This window comes from Gasterosteus aculeatus, chromosome 2 (assembly GCF_964276395.1).
Source record: "Gasterosteus aculeatus chromosome 2, fGasAcu3.hap1.1, whole genome shotgun sequence".
Lineage (NCBI taxonomy): Eukaryota > Metazoa > Chordata > Actinopteri > Perciformes > Gasterosteidae > Gasterosteus > Gasterosteus aculeatus.
Window position 1 is genome coordinate 541424 of NC_135689.1, and position 20265 is coordinate 561688.

A 20265-nucleotide genomic window follows, 5' to 3' on the forward strand; every position below is an offset into this window, starting at 1 on the left:
CTCCCCTCCTCTCCTCTCGCCTCCGATGGACCACAGGAAATGTGAAATTACAAAATAAAAGCCTCAGGAGACAAGGAGGCCTAAATGTCCTCTTCTTCTGCATCTCCTCAATGAATGACGATCACACAACAAGCTTTTATTGTGACCATTTAAAGGAAGTTAGAACAACTGCAGTTTTAAAGGCAACTGTGTATCAATAATAATAAAACTTTTCATTCTAAACAAATCCACAGAGGCAGTGAGAACATCACTGGTCTGTGCTGCCGTCTGTGGTCAGGGAGACGTCTGCTGACTCCTACAAGCCGCTCAATGCAACAGCTGTAGAACATGGATCACACGCAGTGTCAAGAGGAGCACCAGCGAACCCACAATGCCCCCCCGACCCCCCCAACCCCCCTACACCCCAACCCTCCACCCCCCCACCACCCCACCACCCCAACCACCCCAACCCTCCACACACACCCCAATCCTCCACACACACCCCCCATCCCCCCACCCCCCTAACCCCCCCAATCCTTCAAACGCCCCCATCTGGCGGGAGGTTGTAGTCCTGATGGCTGAGGTCCATCAGGACTACAACCTCCCGCCACACCAACAGTTTCTTCCCGTCGGCAGTCGGGCTCATCAACAGAGCCGGTCCCCCTCTGACTGACTATAACATCCCACCGGTCACTCCCCCTCACACTGCACATGTCACTTTAACTGCAATTCATCACTTTGTCACTTGTCACTTTGTCTCTTGTCTGTTACTGTTCGTTAGTGCACTTTATGCTTAATATTTTTCAACCTTTTAACATTTAAAATTTGTTTAACTTTATTCCCTTGTTTTATACTAACCCATAGCCTTATTCTACTAACACATTGCATTAGCATTTCATTTCACTTTATTTTATTACCTGTGCACTGTTGTCTTGTCTGTCTACTGTCGCGCACTAACCGCCAAGACAAATTCCTTTTATGTTTGACATATTTTGGCAAATAAATGTTTCCTGATTCCTGATTCCTGATCACCCCAAATGTGTGTGTTTGTGTGCATGCGCGTTTGTGTGCATGTGTGTGTGTGTGTGTGCGCGTGTGTGTGTGTGTGTGTGTGTGTGTGTGTGCGTGTGTGTGTGTGTGTGTGCAGCTGTTATTTAAATCTTGAGTGGAGTTTACGAGGTTGAAGCCGCAGCACAGAAGGAATTCCGCGTGTCTGTTTTTATTTACTTTTTGCTTTGCTGAGGTTTTATGTCCAACTCATCTGTGTGCGCGTGTGTTTTTGTGTGTGTGTGTGTGTGTGTGTGTGTGAGTGTGTGTGTGTGTGTGAGTGTGTGTGTGGGAGTGAGAGAGTTTATTAACTACAACCAAACAGACTTAAAGCACGAAAAACCCAGAGGAACCGTGTTCTACCGTTAAGAGTAGAAGAAGAAGAGGACGTCTCAAGTCGTATGGACACAAAGACAATGTAAATATGAACAAATAAAGAATATGAGTCATGTGACTTAAACATTGGAACGTTGGAATATCCATAAATCCATTTAATGCATCAGCTGTTTTAGTGATTTTCCATCCACAGATTCCAATGATGACTTTATAGAAAGATATTCAAGTTTAACTCAACTTTTAATAACATTTCCAGGAGACCTTCAAAATAAAAGCTGACTGACGTCTTGTTTCCATCCACCGCTGTAGAATAACTGTTAACATAATAACAAAATTGAACAAAATTACATATTTGCTCAAGAGTTCAGTGGTTGTATTGTTGACCATAATGCACTAAATGGACGTCATGATGTATCAAAGGAGACTTTATAGTTTTTACACCTGCCTGGCAGGACAGTTTGCCTGAGAGCCTGAAACCAGGGCGAAACAACCCTCCCCTTCTCACTCTCTGCTCGACGACGGGACAGCCGCCAGGCTTGGTTTCCAAGGTGGTTTCCATGGTTACCGCTGAGCCTCGCTCTGACCTGATTGTTCGAAAAAAAAACAATGAGGGAAAACTTCAAAGGGGAGCTGCTCAGTTCAGTTGCCTAGCAACAAGGCTCAGTGGCAGAACTCTGTCTCTTAAATCTGTAACTGTCTTCTGCTCTCAGTCCGTCTCTGTCGTTTCATCTCTCTCCCTCTCTCTCTCTCTCTCTCCGTTCATGACTTGTTTCATTTTCAATTTTCTTTATTTACATGACGCCAAACCATAGAAACATAACACGAGAATAGATGAGAACAGAGATAAAGTAAAATAAAAGAGTTGAGATGAAATGAGACATGGATGAGATGAGCCAGATATGAGACACGGATGAGATGAGACAAGAGAGAGGTGACACATGGATGAGATGAGACATGGATGAGATGAGACAGATGAGATAGAGATGAGACATGGATGGGATGAGCCAGAGATGAGACATGGATGAGATGAGACAGATGAGATAGAGATGAGACATGGGTGAGATGAGACATGGATGGGATGAGCCAGAGATGAAACACGGATGAGATGAGACAGAGATGAGACAAGATAGAGATGAGACATGGGTGAAATGAGATAGAGATGAGACATGGGTGAGATGAGACAGATGAGATAGAGATGAGACATGGATGGGATGAGCCAGAGATGAGACATGGCTGAGATGACACAGATGAGATAGAGATGAGACATGGGTTGAATGAGATAGAGATGAGACATGGGTTGAATGAGACAGATGAGATAGAGATGAGACATGGATGGGATGAGAGAGATGAGACATGGATGAGATGAGACAGATGAGATAGAGATGAAACATGGATGGGATGAGCCCGAGATGAGACATGGATGAGACAGATGAGATAGAGATGAGACATGGGTGAAATAAGATAGAGATGAGACATGGATGAGACGAGACAGATGAGATAGATATGAGACATGGATGGGATGAGAGAGATGAGACATGGATGAGATGAGACAGATGAGATAGAGATGAGACATGGGTGAGATGAGACATGGATGGGATGAGCCAGAGATGACACATGGATGAGATGAGACAGAGATGATACAAGATAGAGATGACACATGGATGAGATGAGACATGGGTGAGATTTGATAGAGATGAGACATGGATGAGATGAGACATATGAGATAGAGATGAGACATGGATGGGATGAGCCCGAGATGAGACATGGATGAGATCAGACAGATGAGATAGAGATGAGACATGGGTGAGATGAGATAGAGATGAGACAAGATAGAGATGATACATCGATGAGAGGAGACATGGGTGAGATGGGATAGAGATGAGACATGGGTGAAATGAGAGAGATGAGACATGGATGAGATGAGACAGATGAGATGGAGATGAGACATGGCTGGGATGAGGCTGAGATGAGACATGAATGAGGTAAGATGAGACGAGATAGAGATGAGACATGGATGAGATGAGACTGATGAGATGGAAATAAGATAGCAATGAGATGAAATAGCAATGAGATAGAGCTTTAGTTTTTTTTAGACAAAAAACAGAATAAACCGGAGAAGCTGTACGGAGTGAGTCATGTAGTGCAGGGTGGGGGGCCGGGGGTAGCAGGAGAAGGAGAGTTTGAGGTGGGTTGTGAGGGCTTGTTTGGATGGTGATAGGGTGGGAGCCTGGCGGATGTGGAAGGAGTGACAATGGAGCCATCGTGTTGCGAGAGAAGGTCTGGGATGAGCGGCTGAAAGAGGGAGTCAGTAGTTACTTGATGAAGAGTACTAATTGCAGACTTAAGTACTCTTCATCAGACTTATTGCAGTTGAGTTTGAGAAAGTTCTGTTGTGTCCATGATTTTATGTCAGTGAGTCAGGCAGTGAGAGTTGAGCAGGTGACTAAGCCGTTGCGGCTGGTCCACAGAGGGCAACGGGTCGTGGCCCCACCATGATTAACCACTAAAAAATGTTTTTTAAAAGGTTTATCAATTTTTGTTGTTTATTATAGTAAAAATACATTTTACAAATAGTCAATGTCTGTGTTTTTGAGACGTGGATTATATACCCGTAATATTTGTAAATTAAGATATCTGTGCAAAATATATGCTTTTCCTGCGTGTCCTCTCCATATGTCTCAGCTGGGCTCGGTCTAAGGAGCAGTTAGCCAATCACTGATAAAGTTAATGAGTGACATTATAATTTCAGCGTCTTAAAATACATTGAGATTTGAGCCCTTCGCTGCGCTCTCGTCAGGACGAGTCTCTGACACTGTTTAACAACATAAGAGCGGTGGACCGGCAGTGTTCTTCAAGAAGACCAACAAGAAGTGTTGGAATAAATGTTAAATATTTAACTGCAAAGTAATAATGCGTGTTTGATACCCTGTTTTGCATTGAATCATACATGTTTACTGAAACTGAACTGAAAAAAAAATCCATCGGCCGCCACTGTGACTGAGGCCTTAGAGGAGAAGTAGAGTTGGGTGTCGTCAGCCTGCCAGTGGAAATCAAGACCATGACGACGGATAATTTGTCCAAGGGGAGGGATGTAAATGGGGTCGGGGGGGCATGAGACCAGAGGACAGGCAGGAGTTGATGATGTTAGTGATGAGGGGGAGAGTGAGGGCAGGCAGGCCTTCACTGAGGAAGAGGGGAGGGGGTCAAGGGCAAAGGAGGTCTTCATGCTGGAGACTATGGAGGAGAGTCCGTTTCAGTGATTAAACTAAATGATCAGAGCGAGTGTCTTGGAAGTAGAAGGAGATTAAATAAAGATAAGATGATATGAGATGGAGATAAAATAGATATGACAGTATTTATTTATTTGATAAGGGAAAAGGCACATTAATAAAAACATTACTGTAAATGTGCCACATTTTTCATCTCTAGCCCCAAGTGGCAGATGTTACGAAATACAATTAAAAACAGAAGATATATCCAAGTTTAAAATGCTAAACAATATTGATGCATTACAATGCATGCAAACAATGACAGAAGTGTGAATATTACTGCTTGTCAAGTACAAACAAGAAATGCAACACAGAGGCTCTCACAGTGAACACACACAAAGGTAAATAAAATGAGGGATGACTTTGTTAAAACTAAAAACTACTTCAGTTCTTTACTGCGCCTCAATTGTTAGAGAAAGAAGAAAACATCCATGTCAGAGGCAGCAAGAAAACACGTTGCTATAAATGGAGATTATGTTTGAAGTAAGTAACAAATAGACAAAAAAACACTCACACACAGACTGAGACACACACACTCACACACATACACACACACACACTCTCTCCGTGTTTCGTCACCACGTCTGTGCTGTTTAACCGACACAAACCTGTGTGACAGGGAGAGTCGCACTTAGTGGTTCAGGGTTCTAAACCACTGTGTGTGTCTCTCTGTATGTTTGTGTGTCTGTGTGAGCCTGTGTGTAGGTGAGTGTGTACGTGTGTGACATCATGGGAGTACAGGAGGGTCCCGGGGTTGCAAAGGAGTTTAACACGCAATGAAAACACAGCAGGTTGTGTGTTAATCAGCCCTAATATCTGTTGTATACTGATGATCTCACACACACACACACACACACACACACACACACACACACACACACACGATCTTCATGCCAAAGGCTTAATTGAAACCACCTTCTTCCTGTGTGTATAATCAAAGTTCCTGACTCACAGCTGATGATGTCAGAGTGATGTCATCACTGTTGGGTTGTTTTCCTGTCATTAACTCGTCACAGTCTGGACTATTTTCTCATGTAAATATCTTTGTCATCACTTTCTATTGGCTTCGTTCTTTAGGCGCTGAATATATAAAACAGAAATAGTCTTTACTTACTACGTCTGATAAACTGTCAAACTAATGATAATAATATTTAATACATCCCGTATATTACCTGTCAGACAGGTTCATCTGATAATAATGACCAGTTCATCTAATAGTAATAACCAGTTCATCTCTCCAGTCGGCTCCACTCAGCTGGAGGGTCTCTGGGTCCTTTTGGCTTCTGAATACGACAATTAAACCCTGCAACACACACACACACACACACACACACACACACACACACACACATTAAGAAAGGAATTTAATTATTAATAAATTAGAAATAAAATACTTTTTTGGATGAAAATAATCAAATATATTTTTACATAGCAGATGTTTTAAAAACCTTTCCGCATATTTGCATCTTCTCAGATGTTAGGCCGGCCGTGAATATAAGACTTTTATTTGTTTTATAAGTGCAGAGCAGTTAACAGGATATTGCATCATCTGGACCCAAACTGACCTTTTCAGGGTAAACCCTTCTCCAATATATTGATATTGAAAAATAGCTACTTTCAACATATAAGTAGGCTGGTACACTTCTCAAAACTACGAAACTGATATTTTCTCAAAAACCGTCAGGCTCTCAGTGCTCTGGTGATGAGATACTTCTGGTTTGCAGTGGTTACAAATAGCTTTGCTCTTATTCACCATATAGTATGACTTACTAGCTAGCAGCTGGTAGCTGACAGCTAAAGTTAGCTAGCTCTCGTCTCGCGGTTCAGATGATATACAGTCCATCCGGACAGTATTCACAGCGCTTCACTTCTTCCACATTTTGTTATGTTACAGCCTTATTCCAAAATGGATTAAATTCATTATTTTCCTCAACATTCTACACACAACAACCCATAATGACAACGTGAAGACTGTTTTTTGCAAATTTTTGCAAATCTGTTAAAAATAAAGAACGATAACATCACATGTACATAAGTATTCACAGCCTTTGCTCAATACTTTGTTGAAGCACCTTTGGCAGCGATTACAGCCTCAAGTCTTCTTGGGTATGATTCCACAAGCGTGGCACACCTATTTCTGGGCAGTTTCTCCCATTCTTCTTTGCAGAACCTCTCAAGTTCCATCAGGTTGGATGGGGAGCGTCGATGCAGCCATTTCCAGATCTCTCCAGAGATGTTCAATGGGGTTCAAGTCAGGGCTCTGGCTGGGCCACTCAAGGACATTCACAGAGTCCCGAAGCCACTTTGTTATCTTGGCTTTGTGCTTCGGGTCGTTGTCCTGTTGGAAGATGAACCGTCGCCCCAGTCTGAGGTCCAGAGCGCTTTGGAGCATGTTTTCATCGAGGATGTCTCTGTACATTGCTGCATTCATCTTTCCCTCAATCCTGACTCGTCTCCCAGTTCCTCCCGCTGAAAAACATCCCCACAGCATGATGCTGCCACCACCATGCTTCACTGTAGGGACGGTATTGGCCAGGTGATGAGCAGCGCCTGGTTTCCTCCAGACATGACGCTTGGCATTCAGGCCAAAGAGTTCAATCTTTGTTTCATCAGACCAGAGGATTTTGTTTCTCATGGTCTGAGAGTCCTTCAGGCGGGCTGTCATGTGCTTTTTACTGAGGAGTGGCTTCCGTCTGGCCTCTCTACCAAACAGGCCTGATTTGTGGAGTGCTGCCAAGATGGTTGTCCTTCTGGAAGGTTCTCCTCTCTTCATAGAACAACGCTGGAGCTCTGTCAGAGTGACCATCGGGTTCCTGGTCACCTCCCTGACTAAGGCCCTTCTCCCCCGATCGCTCAGTCTGGCTGGGTGGCCGACTCTAGGAAGAGTCCTGGTGGTTGCAAACTTCCTCCTTTTCCAGATGATGGAGGCCACTGTGCTCATTGGGACTTTCAATGCTGCAGAAATCTTTCTGTACCCTTTGCCAGATCTGTGCCTCGATACAGTTCTGTCTCGGAGGTCTACAGATAATTCCTTGGACTTCATGGCTTGGTTTATGCTCTGATATGTCAGCTGTGATCCCTTATATAGACAGTTGTGTGCCTTTCTCAATCATGTCCAATCAACTGAATTTAGCACAGGTGGACTCCAATCAAGTTGTAGAAACATCTGAAGGATGATCAGTGGAAACAGGATGCACCTGAGCTAAATGTTGAGTGTCACGGCAAAGGCTGTGAATACTTATGTACATGTTATGTTTTTGTTCTTTATTTTTAACAGATTTGCAAAAATTTGCAAAAAACTGTTTTCACTTTGTCATTATGAGTTGTTGTGTGTAGAATGTTGAGGAAAATAATGAATTTAATCCATTTTGGAATAAGGCTGTAACATAACAAAATGTGGAAAACGTAAAGCGCGGTGAACACTTTCCGGATGGACTGTAGTTTAATTTTCAACGGTTAATGTTGAGTCCAAAAGGGCGGCGTGTCCCTTTAGGAGACAGGTGTACTCACCCATGCCACCAGGTAATCCGATGACGTCGGCGGCCGTAGGGGAGAGGTCCTCATAGTCGTTGTCGGTTCGTGATGAACCTTTAGTTGAGAAGAAAGAGAACAGTATTATTCGTCTCTCACCTCGGCCCAACATCCATCCTTCTCTCCGCCTCCTACCTGGACTCAGGTGACACTCGTCGTCACAGAGAGGCACGGCTAAGGGGGGTTTAACTCGAGGTCTGACAACGCTGTACACAGGAGCCACCGACGCTCCGGCGGGGTCGTTGTCATAGTGATGGGACAACGGCAGCGTCCTGAGAGTCAATCATCATCATCATCATCAACAACACCATCATCATCATCAACACCATCACCATAACCACCATCATCATCACCATCATCAACAACACCATCATCATCATCAACACATTACACATTACATTACAGGTCATTTAGCAGACGCTTTTATCCAAAGCGACTTACATTACACTTTAAACCCATGGCTTTTTCACATTTTGCCTGGGGAGCAATTAGGGGTTAGGTGTCTTGCTCAGGGACACTTCAACATGGAACATGGGGCAGCCTGGAATCGAACCACCAACCTTGTGCTTTCCAGCACACCCTCTCTAACCCCTGCGCCACGACGACCCCATCACCATAACCACCATCATCATCACCATCATCGCCTTCATCATTATCACCTTCATAATCATCACCAACATCATCATCTTCACCACTACCACTATCGTCATCATCATCATCACCATCGTCATCACCGCCATCAACATCACCCTTACAATCATAATCACCATCATCATCTCATTATCAACACCATTAGCATCATCATCATCCAAATGCTGAGATAATGATTATAAAATAATAATGTGTGTTAATGTTGACTAATAACCTTTACAGGTCAATATGTTTTTGTTTACGAGCTTCCTTACAATTACAATTACTTGGTATTAAAAAAACTAAATAGACTCTGCGTCTAATTTGTTCTTTGTTTTAAAGTTAACTATATTTCCACTTAAGACATTTAAATGTATAATTACTGGTGGCGTTTTGTGCCACTTGGTCCTCAAGGTGTTTCTTTACCTGCTGAATTTGGGCGGGGCCACGGTGGAGTAGGCAGGGTCAGCTGGAGGTGGGAGGGGCTTTTTGGGCTTGTTGACCACAGCGTACGTGTCGTTCATGGCAGTCGGCGGTGAGTCCCTGAAAATATGACGGAAGAAAAAAATGGATCAAATCTATATTTGTGTGAATATTAAATACATAAAACATAAAAGTATCATCAGAAATATCACACAACTGTTTAAATAAAACCAAAATATCTTTAACTTTGGATTAAAAGTATTTTTTGATTAACAGAGGAGGTAGTTCAACCATTCAATATTAAACACGTGAAACTCAAGAGAAAATAAATACGTGCAGTTAAATAACGTTACATCTTAATCTTATGATGACGAATTCATTCAAAACTCCATTGACCTTTATATGAGTTTTGATAAATGCTCCGGCGTGGTGACTCTATCGCCATGGTTACACTGACAGTATCCAAGGGGGCTGAATGGTCACAGGAGATAAAGTGGTGATACAAGTTTGTTTTCTAATATCACCATCATCATCATCACAACCATCTCTGAAGGCCGCCGCGTGTTTCTGCGTCTTTACGCGTCAACGCACTGGTTTCACTTCCTGGTTGTAAAGTCTCCCGTGTGTTGCAGAGCGTAAACGTTCTTCCTTTTAATAACGGCCGTATTGTGCTGTGAAAACGGAGACGTGAGACTCCGTGAAGGACGTAGTCAGCAGACCAATCACAGCCTGGTGCTGCAGGAGGCTGCGTCGCTTTACACGCTAGTCTAGAAAAATGGGTCGACGCACACAAGGAGGTGTGAAAAGACACGCAAGGGACACGCAAGGGACTCTTGCGTCTGCGTGTCCTTGCCTCTATTCTGTTTCCATGGTAACTAGGTAACATATGAGGATGGAGGGATGGAAAAGGAGGGTGAGACAGAGAGGCAGGCAGACACCTTTTGGAGGAAGACGTTTTTGTGGGTTTCTGCTCAGTTTTCACCTGGTAACACAAAAAGAACTTTGTGACTTTACAAATATTAGAAAATCTCAATTGTAACCTTGTTACAACATTTACTTCATGAATCTGATCTAAATTAATCAGGTCGTCTCCAGGAGGTTCTCTCTTTACTGGTGTGGGTGTAGGTTCTGCCTGTGGCGGTGGTATTGGTGTAGGTTCTGCATGAGGTGGTGGTGTATGTTCTCCTTGTGGTGGTGGTGTGTGTAGGTTCTGCCTGTACGGTGGTGTAGGTGTAGGTTATCCTACCCGTCAGCTTGTCTCCTACGTTAGTCCTTGGTGTAAGTTCTCCCTGTGGTGGTGGTGTGTGTGTAGGTTCTCCCTGTGGTGGTGGTGTAGGTGTAGGTTCTGCCTGTACGGTGGTGGTGGTGTAGGTTCTCCCTGTGGTGGTGTAGGTTATCCTACCCGTCAGCTTGTCTCCTACGTTAGTCCTTGGTGTAAGTTCTCCCTGTGGTGGTGGTGTGTGTGTAGGTTCTCCCTGTGGTGGTGGTGTAGGTGTAGGTTCTGCCTGTGGTGGTGTAGGTGTAGGTTATCCTACCCGTCAGCTTGTCTCCTACGTTAGTCCTTGGTGTAAGTTCTCCCTGTGGTGGTGGTGTGTGTGTAGGTTCTCCCTGTGGTGGTGGTGTAGGTGTAGGTTCTGCCTGTACGGTGGTGGTGGTGTAGGTTCTCCCTGTGGTGGTGTAGGTTATCCTACCCGTCAGCTTGTCTCCTACGTTAGTCCTTGGTGTAAGTTCTCCCTGTGGTGGTGGTGTGTGTGTAGGTTCTGCCTGTGGTGGTGTAGGTGTTGGTTCTCCCTGTGGTGGTGGTGGTGTAGGTTCTGCCTGTGGTGGTGTAGGTGTAGGTTCTCCCTGTGGTGGTGGTGTAGGTGTAGGTTCTGCCTGTGGTGGTGTAGGTGTAGGTTCTCCCTGTGGTGGTGGTGTAGGTGTAGGTTCTGCCTGTGGTGGTGTAGGTGTAGGTTCTCCCTGTGGTGGTGGTGTAGGTGTAGGTTATCCTACCTGTCAGCTTGTCTCCTACGTTAGTCCTTGTCGAGCAGCTTTGACTACAAACCGTCTGCGCTGGATTTGCATAGAGGAAGTGGAACTATCGGATCACTTCCTCTTTGAGCAGCGCTCTGCGTCTACTTCCTCCGGCAGACTGTGGTGTTTACCTCAGACGGGCTGCACAGGAGCGCTCGTTCCAACATGCAGGCGGCGGCGGTGAAGATGAAGCGGTACTGCTCCTGGAAGAAGGTTGCGCCTCCTCATTAGAGTCTCAGTGTGAAGTAACTTCACCACAGTGTGTAGTTTTCGATAGTTTTTTAGTAACAGGAAGTAACCATATATGGACTAAGGAGGATGTAGAAACGTTGTATACGTCTCTAGTAAAGACCTGTCAATCAGACTAAGCTCCTCCCCAAAAGGGAACCGTGGTTAACGGTCTATTCTATATATATATATATATATATACAAATACACATACACATATGTACACATACATATATTGCACCTTGTACGATCAAAAAGTGGATGAGTCAATCAGTACTTTGAGTAGTTTGTACTCTGTTGTCCTTGTACTTGTATTGTATATGAATATTATAATAACATAATAATTAACATTATCAATGAATAATGATATTGATCCTACTTTGGTCTGGACAGCGGAGGGTCTCTGTCTCCTGATGTCCTGCACCAGCTGCTTGATGCTGAAGTCTGTGTCCATCTGCTGTAGGATGGCAGGAGGTATAAGTACTGTGACTGGAGTATAGTACGTGGACACTGAGGTATTAGTAAATGTAAATCTCTTAAGCCTCTCCAGTTGATTCAGAATGCTGCAGCACGTGTATTAACAAGAACTAAGAAAAGGGATCATATCACTCCTGTATTAACTTCTCTGCACTGGCTCCCTGTTAAATCAAGAATAGATTTTAAGGTACTTCTCCTCACCTACAAGGCACTTGCTGGTGAGGCACCGTCGTATCTTAAAGAGCTTGTAACACCGTATTGCCCTACAAGGCAGCTGCGCTCCATAGATGCTGGGTTACTTGTTGTTCCTATGGTTTTAAAAAGTAGGCTGGGGGCCAGAGCCTTCAGTTATCAAGCTCCTCTTTTGTGGAACCAGGTTCCACTTTCAGTCCGGGGGGCAGATTCGGTCAGCTCTTTTAAAGTAAAACTTAAAACGTTCCTCTTTGATTCTGCCTATAGTTAGGGCTGGCTCAGGTCAGCCCGGACCAGCCCTTAGTTAAGCTGCTATAGGCTTAGACTGCCGGGGGAATTCTTAGGACACACCGAGCTCCTCTCTCACGCTCTCGTTCTACAATAATCCACATTTTATTTTTTGCACATCATGCGTTTTTAGTGCTTTCTCCATAGCACTCCAAGTCTCCATAGATTGTAGTTCTGTCTGGACCCTGGTCCTGACACCTGCCTGGCTCTGCTGACCTGCTGCTGCCATCATCATTATTATTATTATTATTTTAAATATTAATCATATTACTATTGCTGTCATCATAAACCAACATTACCCTCCCCTACAGTCTTTGTGCTCTCCCTTCCCACAGGCTTCTGTGGATGGTGGTTCTATGTGATGGTGGTTCTATGTGATGGTGGTTCTATCTGATGGTGGTTCTATGTGATGGTAGTTCTATCTGATGGTGGTTCTACCTGATGGAGGTTCTATGTGATGGTGGTTCTATGTAATGGTGGTTCTATCTGATGGTGGTTCTATGTAATGGTGGTACTATCTGATGGTGGTTCTATGTGATGGTGGTTCTATGTGATGGTAGTAATTCAGTATTTCATGTTTTGGTTGTTGCCCTCTGTGGAATAAAAACATTGAAAACAAAAGACTGCAGTTTTTTATATAAAGTAGACTAGTGTGTTGCTGCTGATCTGAAAGTGTATTCATATGATGCATGTATGTGTCATATGATGCATGTATGTGTCATATGATGCATGTATGTGTCATATGATGCATGTATGTGTCATTTTGTCATCAGAGTTACATTTTGACAAAGGAATGTTAGGTTTTGATAGTACAGTTTCAATTTGACACTGTACTTCATACCGTTATGTTTTCTGGAGGAGTAAAATAAGAAAATATGTTGTCTGCAAAACGAAGTAGAAGTACCACAGAAAACAGTACTTCTCTTCGTCATTACTCGTTACCTTGGTAACCAGCAGGTCGTGGATGTAGTCAAGAACACAGAGGACTCCGGTCCTCCCACAGCCCGCACTGTGACACACACACACACACACAGACACACACACACACACACACACACACACACACAGACACACACACGCACACAGGAACAGATGCAGTGTGCGTACTAGCTGTGACATCGTTAGCAAGTGTTACCTGCTGCATATTCACAGCCTGCTGCTGTCACTGTGTGTGTCTGTGTGTGTCTGTGTGTGTGTGAGAGATAAGCTGCCATATGTGTGTGTTACTGCCTGTTGAATGTTAATGACCATCTGATCTGAGATCTGCACTGCTGGAAAAAACAGGTTTCAATAATGACAAGGAATCAGCATTAGTGTGTGTGTGTGTGTGTGTGTGTGTGTGTGTGTGTGTGTGTGTGTGTGTGTGTGTCTGTGTGTACCTGCAGTGGATCAGTACAGGTGAGGTGTGTGTACTTTGAGTCACTCTGACTTTCTCCAGAAGATCCAAAACTCCAGAAACCTCATGTGGAACTTCATGATCGGGCCAAGAGAGGAACTGATACTGGGTCAGTGAGCGGGTGATCTGAGGTGGGGAGGTTGATACAAACATTCAAACAGCACCAATATGTGTGTATATATATATATATATATATATATATATATATATATATATATATACCTGCTGGTAGGAGACAGTCAGAACTCTGATCACGATGTTTTCATCAGGACGCGTCTCCTCCTGCTGGAGAATAACAACAACAACATTTATATGTAATAAAATGTTTCTGTGTGTGTGTGTGCGTGCGTGTGCGTGCGTGCGTGTGTGTGTGTGTGTGTGTGTCCTCACGTTGCACACCCCGAAGGCCCCATAAGAAGCTTCCTGTTGAACTGGTGACCAGTAACACTCACACTTCTTCTGCAGGAAACAAACCACCAGTTACGTCCATAAAGTCACAATATGATTCTGATGTTAAAAACCAACATGAAGTCAAAGTTAAAGACGTGACTAAAACAAAGTAATGTGACATAAGCCGCTGACAACTATTTTACATTTAATTGATATTATTGTTCCTGGTTCCATCTTACCTTCCCCATCTCTATTTCTCTGCAGGCCATGACTATCACCTGGAACACACAGAACCAGACGTTAGTCCCCGCCTCCCTCCGCTGATCACCAAGACAACTTCAAACAGGTGAAGTATCTTAAATAACGAGACATGTGTGTTTCATGCTGCACCTTGACGTCATTTTCCCAGATCATCCTCCAGAAGTCCGTGCGCGTGGAGCCGAGGGGTCCCTGCGAGGCGATGTAACGGCGGTGTGACGTCACCCCCTGGTGGACAAGATGACGTGTTACAACATGGGCCAAATATGAGCTCAGTAAAGAACTGAACTTCTCTGCTAGGAAGGAAGGAAGGAAAGAGGGGACATAGGGAGGGAGGGATGGTGGAAGGAAGAATGAAGGAAGAATGAAGGAAGGAAGGAAGCAGCTCTCACCGGGATGAAGCTGGCGTTGATGTAATCAGAGTCTGAGTCTGATGTCATCAGAGACAAGACCACCCGGGACTGATCGTCTACACACACACACACACACACACACACACACACACACACACACACACACACAGTTTAACCAAACCTTGTCTTGTTTTATTTTAAATGAGAAGAAGTGTGTCCTTCATGCAAGTGGATGAAGGTCACAAGAAGGTAGGGAGCAAGGAGCCGAGGAGACGGAGGAGGAGGTGAGTCCTCACAAGGCAGGATGTCTTTGTAGCGGTTCTTCTTGATGTTCTCCTTTAACTCTCCAACATCAGAGGTCAGACCAAGGTTCTTCTTCTTCACAGAGGTCAGTGAACGCACCATCTGAGACACACACAGAGACACACAGACATACACAGGGACATTCGCTCAGGAGAATAGTTTCTCAGTTTTAAAACTTCATTGATTTAAAAGATTTAATCATATTTAAGGAGCAACACTGTGTCTTTACCTCAATGAATTAAACATTTCAAATGTAGCAACTCTAACCTCTATAGACGATTTCTAAGTGGCGAAAGGGGGGTGTTTAGGTTCAATTCTTTCTTTCTCATCCCTACGTAGTTAGATTGAATGAATGCCTGGCCTTCAAATGCAAATCTCCGTACTCCATGACAGTGCTTGTCACATATCGTCCTTCAAAGCCAAACCCATCTATTCTACCTGCGATCTCCTTACTTCACTCTGCTCTTGATCAGTCAAGACAACCAAGATTTCAGTGAGAAAGCATCTGAGGACAAGCCTGAGATGTCAATTGAAGACAGGAAGTTCATGAAATGTGCAAATACTGAAAGATGGACACTATAACCTGCACTTGCCTTTCGGGAGAGGTAACTTGATCATGCCAAATAACCGCTCAGTTGCAGCACAACGCTTCTTAGGGTTGAAAAGGACATTTCAAGGAAATTGACTTTGCAACTGATGTGATTGAGAAGGGATATGCTGAAGTGGTACCATCAGAGCAGCTGGATAAGACGGATGGCAGAGTTTGGTACGTTCAACATCATGGAGTATATCACCCCAGGAAGCAAACCTTAAGAGTCATCTTTGATTGCAGTGCATCCTCCCATGGAAAGACCCTCCACTCTGAGCTGCTACAAGGCCCTGATTTGACAAACAGCCTGGTTGGAGTGCTTCAGGCAGGAGCCAGTGGTTGTAATGGCAGTAATTCGCTCCATGTTCCACCAAGTGAAGGTATCAGCAAAAGCTTGTACACCTGTTTGGAGCAACATCTTCACCTAGCTGTGCAAGTTTTGCATTGAAAAGAACAACAGAGGACAACAAGACTTGCTTTCACCCAGAGGTAATAGACACCATTAGAAACAGCTTCTATGTCGATGATTGTCTAAAATCTATGCCCTCTGAACAAGAGGCTGTATAACTGGTTAGACCTGTCAACTGTCTGTCACATGGGAGGATTTCACCTCACAAAGTGGGTGAGTAACAGCCACGCTGTGCTCTCTGCTTTTCCGGAGGAAGACAAAGCCAAGGTCTACAGTGGGGAGTTGAGAATGATACATTCATGTTCAAGATCATAGTGAAAGAAAGACCACACACTCAAAGAGTGTCTGTGGTAAACTCGGTGTACGATCCACTTGGATTTCTAGTTCCACTCACACTCCCTGTGAAGACCATACTTCAAGAGCTGTGAAAACAGAAGTATGGATGGGATGAGAAAATTCCACAAACAACGTCTAAAAAGTGGGTAGAGTGGACATCCAGTGTGAAAAAACTGACTGATCTCAGTGTGCCTCACTGCATCAAGCCAAAAGACTTTGAAAAACCAACAAGCGTCCAATTGCATCACTTTTCGGACGAATGTGGATATGGCACAATGAGCTACCTGCTATATACAGTCTCCTGCATTCATGCCAATAGGAGGTTCATATGCCGAAGAGGTCAAGTATCACACATCCGCTCTGACAATGGCACTAATCTGGTTGGCGCAGAAAGAGAACTCTGTAAAGCCCTCAGGAGTCTAGACCAGGACAAACTCAGAAATTCCTTGCTGGAAGACCGTGTCAAATGGTCTTTAAACCCTTATTTTGGAAGAGGTGAACCTGAGTGTTTGCCCTTAATGCAAGAAAAAAGTAAAAAGAAAAACATTCAAACAGGTGATGTCGTCATGATTGTTGACTCAACAGCACCCAGAGGGTCATGGATGCTGGGAAGAGTAATAAGAACGATGCCAGATGCTAAAGGACTAGTTCGGTCAGTGAAGATCAAAACCAAGAGCAATGTTCTCGAACAACCCATCACAAAGGTCTGTCTGCTGGGTAAGAGGCTAGACCAGGACCCTTCAGGGGTCTACTGGGTAAGAGGCCTTGGACTATACTAGGACCCTTCAGAGGTATACTGGGTAACGGGCCTTGGACTAGACCAGGACCCTCCAGAGGTCTACTGGGTAAGAGGCCTTGACTAGACCAGGACCTTTCAGGGGTCTACTGGGTAAGAGGCCTTGGACTATACTAGGACTCTTCAAAGGTATACTGGGTAAGAGGCCTTGGACTAGACTAGGAACCTTCAGGGGTCTACTGGGTAAGAGGCCTTGGACTAGACCAGCACCCTTCAGGGGTCTACTGGGTAAGAGGCCTTGACTAGACCAGGACCTTTCAGGGGTCTACTTGGTAAGAGGTCTTGGACTAGACCAGGACCCTTCAGGGGTCTACTGGGTAAGAGGCCTTGGACTATACTAGGACTCTTCAAAGGTATACTGGGTAAGAGGCCTTGGACTAGACCAGGAACCTTCAGGGGTCTACTGGGTAACAGGCCTTGGACTAGACCAGGACCCTTCAGGGGTCTACTGGGTAACAGGCCTTGGACTAGACCAGGACCCTGTTTTTTTTCAAATCCATGTAAACAAATTGTTCTCAAAGTTACGCTTCTATAAGGAATAATCATAAGTGACAGACAGACAGACACACACAGACAGACAGACACACACACAGACAGACAGACACACACACACACACAGACACACACAGACAGACAGACACACACAGACACACACAGACAGACACACACAGACACACACAGACTCACGTTGTACTCCTGGTCCAGAGTCTCCGTCGCTACGCTCCTCAGAGAGGAGAGAAGCTCCATGACGCTCTGCTGCAGGTCAGTGAGGAACGACAGAGAGAGAGACCACACCCCTCCCCTCCTCCTCCCCTCCCCTCCCTCTCTCCCTCCCCCTCTCTCCCTCTCTTTCTCTCTCCAATTCCCCTTCTAACTGAAGAGTAGGCCTCAACATGAGAAAAGAAGGTTCTTACTGTGGTTCAAATGGTTCTGTATGGTACACACACACACGCACACGCACGCACGCACGCACGCACACACACACACGCACACACACACACGCACACACACACACGCACTTGCTGTAGATAAGAACCATTATGAGTCCAATGTAAGTGCTGCAGTTAGTTAGTGTGTTAGTGGAGGTAGAGTGTGAAGAGGTGTGTCTTTAGTCTGAAGATGTGAAGGCTCTCTGTGGTCCTGATGTCTTCAGAGACCTCCTTCCACCATTTAGGAGCAGGACAGCAAAGAGTGGAGATCTAGTCGAGTGTTTTGCTCTCAGTGAGGAGGAACAAGCAGTTTATCACATGCAGAGCAGAGAGGTCAGAGGTCGGGATGTCGGGTTGGACCAGGTCAAGTCAAGTCAAGTCAAGTCATTTTATTTTGTATAGCCCAGAATCGCAAATTACAAATTTGCCTCAGAGGGCTTTACAGTCTGTACACATACGACATCCTCTGCCCCGAAACCCTCCATCGGCACAGGAAAAACTCCCCAAAAAATGAAAAAACCCTTACAAGAGGGAAAAAAGGGAAGAAACCTTAGGGAGAACGTCAGAGGAGGGATCCCACTCCCGGGATGGACAGACTACAATGATGCCATGTGTACAGAATGAACAATGTATAATACATGCAATTCCTATGACAGAAATGATTCTAGTAATTGTGAGTAGTAAGCCAGGCGCACAGCAGGACCACTGCAGAGGCAACCACCATCAGATAGAACCACCATCACATAGAACCACCATCAGATAGAACCACCATCCACAGAAGCCTGTGGGGAGGGAGAGCACAGAGATTTTAGGAGAGGGTAATGTCGGTTTATGAGTAAAGTAATATGATTAATATCTAAAATAATGATGATGATGATGATGATGGCAGCAGCAGGCGTCAGCATGGCCACGGTAGGTGTCAGGACCAGGGTCCCGAAGGAACCACGATCTATGGAGACCTGATAGGGGCGAAAGCACAAAAAAAAACTCCCGGAAAGAAGCTGAATTAGTCATTTGCATTAATAAAACTTGAATTATGGTAGAAAGAGAGCGTGAGAGAGGAGCTCGGTGTGTCCTAAGAATTCCCCCGGCATTCTAAGCCTATAGCAGCTTAACTAAGGGCTGGTCCGGACTAACCTGAGCCAGCCCTAACTATAGGCACAATCAAAGAGGAACGTTTTAAGTTTTACTTTAAAAGAGCTGACCGAATCTGCCCCCCGGACTGAAAGTGGAACCTGGTTCCACAAAAGAGGAGCTTGATAACTGAAGGCTCTGGCCCCCAGCCTACTTTTTAAAACCATAGGAACAACTAGTAACCAGCATCTATGGAGCGCAGTTGCCTTGTAGGGCAATACGGTGTTACAAGCTCTTGAAGATACAATGGTGCCTCACCAGCAAGTGCCTTGTAGGTGAGGAGAAGTACCTTAAAATCTATTCTTGATTTAACAGGGAGCCAGTGCAGAGAAGTTAATACAGGAGTGATATGATCCCTTTTCTTAGTTATTGTTAATACACGTGCTGCAGCATTCTGAATCAGCTGGAGAGGCTTAAGAGATTTACAAGAGCAGCCTGATAACAAAGAATTACAGTAGTCCAGTCTGGAAGTGACAAACGCATGAACTAATTTTTCTGCATCACTTTGAGACAGGAAGTTCCTGATTTTTGATATGTTACGTAGATGGAAATAGGCAGTCCTTGAAGTCTTCTTTATATGCGAGTTGAAGGTCATATCCTGGTCGAAGAGAACTCCCAGATTCCTGACGGTGCTGCTGGGTACCAGAGACATTCCATCCATAAAAACTATCATGTGACAGCTGGCTTCAAAGGCGCTCTGGGCCTATCAGGATAACTTCCGTTTTTTCTGAGTTTAGCATCAGGAAGTTGCCGGTCATCCAAGTTTTGATGTCTCCAAGACATTCTTGGAGTCTAACTAACTGGTCCGTCTCTCCTGGATGGAAGCTGGACCCCATCCATTCACAGCATGGTATGTGAGCACCATGTTTAGAACTGGATGCACACACACGTACACACACACACACACACACGTACACACACACACACACACACACACACACACACACACACACACACAC

At 44.6% G+C, this 20265-nt stretch overlaps 1 protein-coding gene and 1 long non-coding RNA gene across 11 annotated transcripts; one reads left to right on the forward strand and one right to left on the reverse strand.

Annotated features, from left to right (window-relative positions):
- Positions 1-1499: 1499 nt before the first annotated feature.
- On the reverse strand, positions 1500-20118 carry ptpn18 (protein tyrosine phosphatase non-receptor type 18). Of its 10 annotated transcripts, none has more exons than XR_013450932.1 (18): positions 17931-18063; positions 15107-15215; positions 14850-14926; positions 14590-14685; positions 14439-14477; positions 14200-14268; positions 14032-14094; positions 13793-13935; positions 13356-13422; positions 11836-11913; positions 11360-11431; positions 10069-10197; positions 9219-9335; positions 8298-8434; positions 8142-8219; positions 5804-5934; positions 1804-1946; positions 1500-1676 (listed from the first exon to the last, which is right to left on the reverse strand). XR_013450932.1 is itself a non-coding variant. In XM_078081131.1 (16 exons), the coding sequence occupies exons 1-16, from the start codon at positions 17988-17990 to the stop codon at positions 1924-1926; spliced, it is 1272 nt and encodes a 423-aa protein (XP_077937257.1). In that variant the 5' UTR covers positions 17991-18060; the 3' UTR covers positions 1500-1923. The 10 variants fall into 10 exon arrangements, 5 of the variants coding, with proteins under 5 accessions (XP_077937257.1, XP_077937245.1, XP_077937229.1 ...); XR_013450925.1 differs by having other exon boundaries at positions 10154-10197; positions 17931-18058; XR_013450924.1 differs by having other exon boundaries at positions 1500-1946; positions 10154-10197; positions 17931-18058.
- On the forward strand, positions 10469-11113 carry LOC144383504 (uncharacterized). Its single transcript, XR_013450934.1, has 5 exons — positions 10469-10557; positions 10608-10740; positions 10817-10846; positions 10897-10966; positions 11048-11113. It is a non-coding gene; the product is annotated as an uncharacterized LOC144383504 (long non-coding RNA).
- Positions 20119-20265: the final 147 nt, after the last annotated feature.

Excerpts from the sequence above, each read along its gene's own strand:
- ptpn18 (XM_078081091.1), bottom strand. The coding sequence starts at position 17,990 with ATGGAGCTTCTCTCCTCTCTGAGGAGCGTAGCGACGGAGACTCTGGAC. Across the intron at positions 15,216-17,930 it reads CTCTGGACCAGGAGTACAAC|ATGGTGCGTTCACTGACCTC; the intron begins GTGAGTCTGTGT and ends TGTGTGTCTCAG. Across the intron at positions 5,935-8,141 it reads CGGATTACCTGGTGGCATGG|GGTTTAATTGTCGTATTCAG; the intron begins GTGAGTACACCT and ends TGTGTGTTGCAG.